The 10,164-nt window shown below is 53.7% G+C and overlaps 1 protein-coding gene across 1 annotated transcript; it reads right to left on the minus strand.

The window, feature by feature from the left end:
* Positions 1–572: 572 nt before the first annotated feature.
* On the minus strand, positions 573–9,954 carry LOC306815948 (uncharacterized protein; the record flags this gene model as incomplete). The annotated part of the gene is made up of 4 exons (XM_079332438.1): positions 9,752–9,954; positions 9,375–9,450; positions 8,875–9,220; positions 573–918 (listed from the first exon to the last, which is right to left on the minus strand). Exons 2-4 carry the CDS (start codon positions 9,409–9,411, stop codon positions 573–575), a joined length of 729 nt encoding a protein of 242 aa, XP_079188564.1. The 5' UTR covers positions 9,412–9,450; positions 9,752–9,954.
* Positions 9,955–10,164: the final 210 nt, after the last annotated feature.

Below are 10,164 nucleotides of genomic sequence, written 5' to 3' on the forward strand. Positions count from 1 at the left end.
GTCATCAGGATGATCACCAGTCAGTTTGGTTAAGGTCAGGGCACGTAGTTCTATATCTGGACTGTCTCTGTATGCTGCTAGTGTCTCTGTGAGCATACGTTTCCATTTCAGTTCCCACAGTAGATACTGTGAGTCAGTAAGCGTTACTGTAGCCAGATTCTTACAATCATTGGGTGTAAGTGTATGTCCGTCTAACGTGCTCTTTAACAGCTGTTTGAAATAGGGGGATGAGATGCCATTGTCCCTCAAAGCTTTTCTTAATTCTAATTTCATGTGATGGGATGGGGGACCATCTTCTGGGACCCCCGGGCTGTGCATTAAATATGACCGGCATTGCTAACATATTAAGGCTTTCGTCTTTGCAGATATCGCGTCTGATTTCCTGCCAGTCAGTGGAAAGGAAATCGTCATAATATTTCGGGAGGTTTATGTCTGGCGGATTTTAGAATACAGTGTCTCGGTGTAAAGCGGAGATGCCTTTTGCACAAACGGCAAAGCATTTGCGGGTGTAAAATAGTTCCTTGTTTGCTCCATTATTAACGGGTGCTGTGACATCACCTCCCCCCTGTCTTTTATAGCGAGTGTTCCAGGGTGTGATAATAAGGCTGAACTGGAGAATTCTGGTCCCGGGTTGGGTTGCGGTGCTGTAGGCGAGAGCGTGGCTGGAGCGCGGCGGGCCGGAGGCGGGGCTGCGGTGAAGGCGGCACGGCCGGATCCGGGACCGCGGCGGCGATGGGCAGCGGCGCGGGGAACGCGGGCTGCTCGGGAGGGTCGGGGACGGGGCACCGCGACGGCAGCGCCGGCACCGGACAGCAGCTGTGCAGCGACGGGGGTGGAGGGGCGAGAGAAGGCGGGCGGGGGGCCGGAGGGGGGGGGGGGTCGGGGACGGGAGCTCCCCGGGAGCGCTGCTGGCCGGGGCTGGGGAGCCGAGCCGAGGCATCGCCGGAAAAGGTTCCGGCGGTGGCATAAGCGGAGGGGGGGGCACGGGCAGCGGGGGGGATTCAGGGTGAGCCCCCCCCGCCTCGCGGCTGGGCACGGGGCTCGCCGCTGCTGGCTGGGATAGCAAGGCCGGTAGGAAAACGCGCGGGATGGCGGCAGCGCCGCGCCTTGGGGGAGGGGCTGCGAGGGGATGCTGCGGGGTTTGGGGGGGACTGGGCACAGATGGCTTGCGGCAGGGGTGGATTTGGCCGTGGAAGGCACGGCGGGCAGAGCCAGGCCGGCTTTGGCGGTAAAGAGCTTCAGGAGAGCCCGACAAGCCGGGACTAGCTCTGCTGCAGCCATATCTCGGCAATTTGAACAATTTTATCCCGACTGTCTCCCAAAAAATTTTGGTAAAGAGCAAAGAACTGTCTGCATTAGGAAAATTAAGTACGGTCCACTCTAAGAGATTCTTTAGCTCATGTTTAGGCAAGTTATGCTGACTAGTACGTAATAAATGTTTCAGTTGCTTATACAGGGCTCTTTCATGGGCAGAATGAGTGTGTCCCATCATGAATTTTGAGTACTAACCTCGGTTTCCGCCGATACAGTGCCGAATTTCCGGGGTCCCTCAGAAAATCGCTGCCCAGACGATTTCTCTGGGCGGCAGGCACTGTGTTTCCGCTCCCCTCTCTGCTCCAGTCCAACACGCTGTTTTAACAACGCTGGACCGTGCTCACAAAAACCGAGGAAGTAATTAAAAGTAGTTGAAATTACCGTCTATGGAGAAAAGTCCCACAGCTGAAGAAGACGAACTGGCCCATTAAGACACGTTGAGGCGCCAGAGCCCAGTATAAGCTGATGGCTACAGTAACAATTTATTACACACACAGAGGGCGTGGGTATTGAGAAATCCTACCGAGGGCTGCCTGCTGCAGCCCAAAGTAGGACAGGAATTGGGAATGGGATATTGGGATAGAAAAAGGATAATATAATGAAGGGAGGGAGGAAGAAAGAAATGAAAAGCAGAGGGTAAGCGTGAGGAGGAGAGAAAGGAGGGTGAGGGGGTTACGAGAGAGAGGAGAGGAGGGGAGTGAGGAGCGAGGAAAGAGAAGGGAGTGAGAGCAAGAGAGAAAGAGAGGAGAGTAAGAGAAAGTAAGAGGAGAAAGAAAAAGAGAAGTAAGAGAGTAAGAGCAGTAAGAGAAGGTAAGAGAAAAGAGAGCGATTTCCCGTTTACAACACTTTAAATTTCTTTCTACTATGAATATTTCAATTTTCCGCTAACCAATCTAGTATCAAATACAAATTCTGTAGCATTTACATACAGGCTATAGGAGTTTTCATATTACCAAGAGTGTGTTGTACTTTTTTTATTTTGTTTCACCATTTCATTCTCCCCAACACCCCACTCTCTCCCAGTCGTTGATTCCTCCAGTGCTGAGCGCTGCCGTGCTGGACACGCTGGATCTCCAGGAGGAGCTGGAGCCCAAGGCAGGCAAAGTGGCACCATTGACATTGCCAATGCTTTTTCTCCATCCCTTTGGCAGCAGAGTGCAGGCCTCAGTTTTGCTTTCAACCTGGAGGGACGTGCAGCACACCTGGAACCGACTGCCCCAGGGTGTGGAAACACAGCCCCACCATCTGCCACGGACTGATCCAGGCTGCACTGGAAAAGGGTAAGAGCTCCAAAACATCTGCAATACTCAATAACATCATTGTGTGGAGGACCAGGCAATAAAAGTATTTGAGAAAGGGAGAGAGGATCATCAAGATTCTGCTGGAAGGAGGTTGCTCAGGGCATTGGGCACCCCAGTTCCAGCGGCTCTGGCTGCGCTGGGAGACCTCTGGGAGTGGAGGAGGAGTGGCAGGAGAGAGGCCGCGATTTTGGAACCACGCACTTCTCTCACCGGCTCACTGAGGCCGCAGTTCTCCCCGACTCCGGCAGCATTGCCCCCAAAATCCCACAGGTGAACGGGAGGGGTAGCTCGCCCCAAATCCATCATGGAGGCTGCAGGTGGATTTTACTTTGCGGTTCACAGGATGTTTGGGTGTTGCAGGAGCCCAAAGCCGAGCCGCAAATGGCCCTGGCGGGATCTTGGCGGCTCCCATGTGGGATCGCCCAGTATCGGCGGGGAGGGGGCGATATAGGTTCTGGGGATCCCCAGCAGAGCTGGGGTGGAAAGCGGGAGCCCCGGAGCAGGGAGAGCACAGAGGGGCGATCCCGGAGCCGGGGGAACCCCGTCAGCCTGGAGGGGTGCGGGAGGTTGGTGCTGAGCGGGCTCCGGGCCCCCGAGGCTGAAAGGGGCGCTGACTGCTCCAGCTGCCCTTGGCAGCGCCACCATCAAACCCAACGCGCTCAGCCCTTCTTTTCCTCCGGAGACCAGGATTTCCCAAACCGTTGCTGCATGGAGGAGGAGGAAAGCCCATGAGGATGAGGTCAATGTTCAGGGAGCCGCAGGCAGGGTGAGGAGGAAGTCAGTGCCCCTTTCCCCCTGTGTCCTGCTCCATCTCCCAGCCCAGCACGGCCCCGGCTGCAGCACAGCTCTTGGGGGATCTCCTTGCCCTTGCCTCTGGTACGGAGGCAAATCCCATCCTGTCCTTGTCCTTCCTCCCCCCGACAAGGAGCTGAGCACGGACAGCAGGGAGGACAATCCCCACGGCACAGCCTCGGGCAAGAGAGGCCGTTTGCAGCGGCTCCACGGCGCAGGAATGCAATGGGGAGGAAAAGCCCCGCAGATCCCGCAGCAGGAGGGGCTGGCAAACGCACAGCCCGGGATCCCAGCAGGAAAGAGCCAGCCCAGGCCGGGAGGCGGCCGGAGCTTGGAGCCCTACGAGTGTGATAAATGCAAGAAAGAGTTTTAAGAGCAGCTCCAGTCTTCTCCAGCACTGTCGCAATTCACAAGATGAGAGCCCTTATGAGTGTCCTTGACTGTAGAAAGGACTTCAAGCACAACTCTGCTCTCATCAGTCACCGGCACATCCACACTGGGGAGAGACCCCATGAGTGTCCTGATGTGGAAGAGCTTCTCACACAGCTCTCACTTGACCAAACACCAATAGGGTCTCCACTGAGGGAAGCCCTGCGAGTGCCCCGAGTGAGGGAAGAGCTTCGTGCGCTGCTCGAGCTCCATCCCCATGGCAGGATCCGCGCTGGATGATCCCCAGGGACCCCCGGTGGGCAGAGCCCCACTGAGCCTTGGTGCTGCTGATCCGTGTTGGGAAGACACCTTGCTGGGGGCTCCACATCCTCCTGGCTCCCATCCCAGTCCAATTCCCATTCCCGCTCTCATTCCCTCTCCCTGTCCCGTATTCTCTCCCCGGTTGTCGTTCCCATATTCCCCCTCCCATATTCCCTGTCTGTTGGGAAGGATAAGGATTTGACAGGAAGCACTCACAGATATATATGTACAACATTTCTATTTCTGTATCCAGTGCAGGTCCTGTGTTCCTATTCCCAATCCCGTTCCTGTATTCCAATTTCCATTCCCTGTCTCGTCCTCTAAATCCCCATCCGATATTCTCTTCCAATTGCTATTTCCATATTCTGTGTCCCATTCCCTTATTCCCCAGTCCCCATTCCTCTTTTTATTCCTGTTCCCATTCCAAAGGGTGGAGTGTGGAACACAGAAGCTTCTCTGAGTCCCTCTGAGACATAACAGAATGAACAAATTAAATTAAAAACCATTAGAAAAACTAAAGTACGTTAAGCCACTCCACAGGAAATAGTTCTGTGCTTCAGTTTTAAGTAAGTAGAAATAGTAAGAGTCATAGATATGAAGTAGAAGTATAAATCTTAGTTTGAAGTACTTTGAAAATAGTATTAATTGCCTTAGAAAGTAAAAGCTGTAGAGTCTGATGGGAATACCAAGCTGCATTGAGAGCTTAAAAACACAGCCCTAGACAGAATAAAAAACAGAGTAAAAATATTTTTATATTCTTCCCATAGAACACATAGGCCATGTGCACTAGTTAGACATGAACGTTCGTATTAGAAAACCAGAATTCTAATACATTTGGTAAACATTCTTCAGGTTCATGGTTTTGACTCACTGACTAACCTTGTCAATAAAAGTTCGTGTATTGGAGCCAGAGCTCTCTCTCATTCCTCTCTCGTCGCTCTCTGCTTTCCCTCTGCCATCATCATCACCACTACCACCACATGAAACAATAAGGAGGAGTATAATGAAGTAGAAAAGAACAGAAGAAAGACCAGGGAGCATCTGCCTCTGGAGACTCTGCACCAGCCGCAGCTTCACCTCTTGCAGCAGAGAGCTGCTCCTGCTTCCATCGGGACTTTATGGCAGAGAGATTGAACAGGGACTGGAGAGCCTTGGGCTCCTTGCCTTTGGAGCCTGACGTGCCTTGACAAGAAACAACTTTACAGCAGCCAGCAGCTGCTCTGCTCTGGGAAGATCTAAAGCCACAACCAATCCCACAGCCGGTGCCAGTCCCGGTGCCGTTCCTGAGGGCGCCTCTGCCATGGGGCCTGAGGGCTCCACAGCTCGGGCTGCCTGTGCACACCGAACCCTTCAGCCCTGCTGCTGCCCTTGGCCAGCTGCAGAGAGCACAAGGCTTTGGGCATTGCTCAGGGCCCCCAGCTGGCCACAGCAGCCCATCCTGCCAGCAGCCCTGGGCTCAGAGCCCTCCCTCCTGCTGGGGCCGGGCAGGGGCCATGGGCCTGCACCAGGCTCCTGTTCTTGGCACTGGGAGTGACTGGGAATTACTGCAAGCATGCTGAAGGACACTGGGATCATACTGGATCATACTGGCAGCAACTGGGTCTGCACTGAGCGTGTCTGGGAGTGGCTGTGAGCAACTGGGATCGGGCTGGAACAAAGTCAGGGCAACTGGTAGTGACTGGGAACATGCTGGCAGCAACTGGGATACACTGGGAAAGATTGAAACCATAGTGGTGGTAAATGGGAGCAACTGGAACCACATTGGATGATAATGGGAGCAGCTATGCCTGTGCCAGGGCCGTACTGGGATTCTACTGGAACTGCCTGGGATCATACTGGAATCAGACTGGGAGTGACTGGAAAATTGATGGCTGTGACTGGAACCATGCTTCAGGTGACTGGGAGCAACTGGACCCACACTGGGAGTGACAGGGAGTTACTCTGGGCATGACTAGAATAATACTGGGACTGGCTGAGAATGACTGGGATGATACTGGGGTGACTGGGTGCAGTGGATTATACTGGGAGCAACTGGGATTGTAGCAGAAGTGACTGGGACTATACTGGAGTGACTATGGGTCCTACTGGGATCATCCCGAGAGCCACTCAGATTACAGTGGGTATGAATGGAACCTGACTGGGGGTTACTGGGAGCTACTGTGCCCATGTTGGCAGCAAACATGGACACACTGGGAGCAAACTGGAATCAACTGGAAGGTACTGGAACCAGTGTTGAGGGAGCTGAGACCACGAGTGGCGTCATACTGGGAGTAAATGGGACTAACTTTAGGCAACTGACAGAAATGGGTCATAACTGGAGGCAACTGGAGTAACTGGGAAAGACTAGGATCATTCAGAAGTAACTAGAACCATACTGAGCAACTGGATGTTGCCGTGGAGAAAGAGTACGGAACAGCTAAAAAACAGCAACAAGACACTCTCTTGCTTGGTGCAGAAAGAGCAAGAAAGAGCAATTTATGAAAGAAACCATTGCCTTAAATAAGACAATTCGTGACAAAATCAAAATACAGACAGATCATTGGTCAGAGAAGGAGACACCTCTCCTCCCTGACTTTCTCAGGGACCTTGCAGGTGTTATCTCTGTTATGATTTTTTCTTATGTTTACAATAAAGAAGAAATCTCTAGCCTGGGAAAAATCCTGGCTAGAGGCTGAGAAAGTTTCATGGCCTGAGCAAAATACTTAGAACTTGAGAGAAAGGCCTAGCTAAAATGTGCCTGGGCCTCCAGCAGTGTCCACAACCGGGACTGGCACCGGCTGTGGGGATTGGTTGTGGCTTTAGATCTTCCCAGAGCAGAGCAGCTGCTGGCTGCTGTAAAGTTGTTTCTTGTCAAGGCACGTCAGGCTCCAAAGGCAAAGAGCCCAAGGCTCTCCAGTCCCTGTTCAATCTCTCTGCCATAAAGTCCCGATGGAAGCAGGAGCAGCTCTCTGCTGCAAGAGGTCGAAGCTGCGGCTGGTGCAGAGTCTCCAGAGGCAGATGCTCCCTGGCCTTTCTTCTTCTGTTCTTTTCTTCTTCATCTTCCTCTTCTTCTTCTCTCACATGCTGGTAGTGGTGATGATGATGGTGGTGGAGGAGGACAGAGCAAAGAGAGAGGAGTGAGAGAGAGCTCTGGCTCCAATACACGGATTTTTATTGACAAATTACCCAATGAGCCAAAACCGTGAACCTGACGAATTTCTCCTAAACCTATTAGAATTCCGTAATACTAAAGTCTACATATAACTTGTGCATATGGCCTATCTGTTCTATGTGAAGAATATATAAAATATTCCTACTGTAATTTTATTTTGTCTAGAACTAAGTTTTTAATGTCTCAATGCAGCCACTATTTTATAGGAGATTCCACAGCTTTTAATTTTTATGGTATTTAAAACATATTTCTATGTACTTCACACTAAGATTTAAACTTCTACTTCATATCTATGCTACTTAATATTTCTAATTCCTTATACTAAAACTTAGACCGCTACTTAATGTCTGTGTGGTTTCTTGTATTTTAACTTCTCAAAATATTTTAAATTTAATTCTTGCATACTGTTCTCTTTCAAAGGGAGTCAGAGAGGCTTCTCTGTTCCACTCTCCAATAACCAGGAATGGGGACAGGGACAGAGAGTGGGGACTGGGAAAGGGACATTGGAATGTGACTGAAAACAGGAACAGGGAATATGGAAATAGCAATAGGGCAGAAAATATGGGATAGAGATTCAGAATATGGGACAGGGAACAGACATGGGGATAGGGCAACAGGATTCGGAATGGGAATATGGGAAGGGGACTGGAAATACAGAAATGGAATATGGGTAATGGGACTGGGATCAGGAATACTAGAAGGGGAACAGGACAGGGAATATGGGACTGGGAATATGTGAACTGGTAACCAGGCAGAGAATACAGGACAGGGAATGATACCGGAATGGGATCTGAACTGGGACAGGGGCAGGAGTGGTGTGAGACAGGAATGGGCTGGGGGCAAGGGCAGTGACAGTGGGGAGAGGAGGATCCTGGACAGGGGACAGCGGGAGCTGGGTCAGGGGGAAACGGGGAGGGTGTCAGGGCAGGGGGTCCTTGATCAGCTGCCCCAGAACCTCCGTCAGCATCTCCCAGTGCAGCCAGAGCCGCTGGGCCTGGGTGCCCAAAGCCCTGAGACACCCCCAAGGAAACCTGAAGTCCCTGGAACACAGGGTCCCCCACATCCTCTGGAAGATCCCCCTGTGTCTGCAGGCATGTCTTAGTTCAATGTCTTCATTTTACCCCGGTACTGGGTGTCTGGGAAGGACAAAGAGAAATGCAAAGAAAATCCAGGCCACAGGGAGCCAGCACGAAGCTTTTCCTGCACTCAGGGCACTCACAGGGCTTCTCTCAGTGGAGACTCCGTTGGTGACTGCTCAAGTGAGATCTCCTGGAGAAGCTCTTCCCACACTCGGGACACTCATAGGGTCTCTCCCCAGTGTGGATGTGCTGGTGCCTGACAAGGTTGGAGTTTCTCTTGAAGCCCTTCCCGCAGTCGTGGCAGGAGAAGGGCCTCTCATCCCAGTGAGTGCGATAGTGCCTCAGAAGGCTGGACCTGCTTTCAAATCTCTTCCTGCATTTATCACACTCATAGGGTCTCTCCCCTGTGTGGACCTTCTGATGCACAGTCAGGTGTGAGTTCTGGATCAATGTCTTCCCACACTCCTCACAGTCATAGGGCCTCTCCCCAGTGTGGCTCCTTTGGTGAACAGTCAGGTGTGAGCTGAGTTTGAATTTCTTCCCACACTCCCCACACTCGTAGGGCCGTTCCCCAGTGTGGATTCTCAGGTGTCTGATCAGGTTGGATCTCCACGTGAATCCCTTCCCACATTCTGAGCACTTGTGGGGCTTCTCCCCATGGTGAAGCTGCTCACGCAGCCCCAGCTCCGAGCTCCGGCCGCCTCCCCGGCCCGGGCTGGCTCTTTCCTGCTGGGATCCCCGGGCTGTGCGTTTGCAGCCCCTCCTGCTGCGGGATCTGCGGGGCTTTTCCTCCCCGTTGCATTCCTGCGCCGTGGAGCCGCTGCAAACGGCCTCTTGCCCGAGGCTGTGCCGCGGGGATTTGTCCTCCCTGCTGTCCGTGCTCAGCTCCTTGTCTGGGGGAGGAAGGACAAGGACAGGATGGGATTTGCCTCCGTGCCAGAGGCAAGGGCAAGGAGATCCCCCCAGGGCTGTGCTGCAGCCGGGGCCGTGCTGGGCTGGGAGATGGAGCAGGACACAGGGGGAAAGGGGCACTGACTTCCTCCTCACCTGCCTGGAGCTCCCGGGCCATCGACCTCGTCCTCATGGCCTCCTCCTCCTCAATGCAGCCAAGGTTTGGGAAATCCTGGTTTGGGGGGAAAACAAGGGCTGAGCGCGTTGGGTTTGATGGTGGCGCTGCCCAAGGGCAGCTGGAGCAGTCAGCGCCCCTTTCAGCCTCGGGGGCCCGGAGCCCGCTCAGCACCAACCTCCCGCACCCCTCCAGGCTGCCGGGGGTCCCCCAGCTCCGGGATCGCCCCTCCGCGCTCTCCCCGCTCCGGGGCTCGGCTTTGGGCTCCTGCAAATCCAAACATCCCCTGAACCGCAAAGTAAAACCCTCCTGCAGCCCCTCATGATGGATTTGGGGCGAGCTCCTTCTCCCCACTCACCTGCGGGTTCTTGGGGGGGCGATTCTGCCGCTCCCGGGGGACGCTGCGGTCTGTGCGGGCGGGCGGCAGAAGCGCGTGGTTCCAAAATCGCTCCTCCTCTTCCTGCCGCTCCTCCTGTGTCCCTCCTCTTCCTCTCGCTGCTTCTCTTCCGTCTCTTCCCGCTCCTCCTCTTCCTCCCGCTCCTCCTCCTCTCCCAGCGCAGCCAGAGCCGCTGGAACTGGGGTGCCCAACGCCCTGAGAAACCCCCAGGTCCCTCCCAGGACCCCTCAAATCCCTGGAACCGAGCGTCCCCCGCATCCCCTGGAAGATCCCCCCGTGTCCCCAAGCAGGTCGTTATTTAACATCTCTATTTTTACCCTGGTTTTGGGTGTTTGGGAAGGACAAAGAGAAATGCAGAGAAAATCCAGGCCACG

The sequence above is a fragment of the Erithacus rubecula genome (genome assembly GCF_903797595.1).
Source record: "Erithacus rubecula genome assembly, contig: scaffold_305_arrow_ctg1, whole genome shotgun sequence".
Taxonomy (NCBI): domain Eukaryota; kingdom Metazoa; phylum Chordata; class Aves; order Passeriformes; family Muscicapidae; genus Erithacus; species Erithacus rubecula.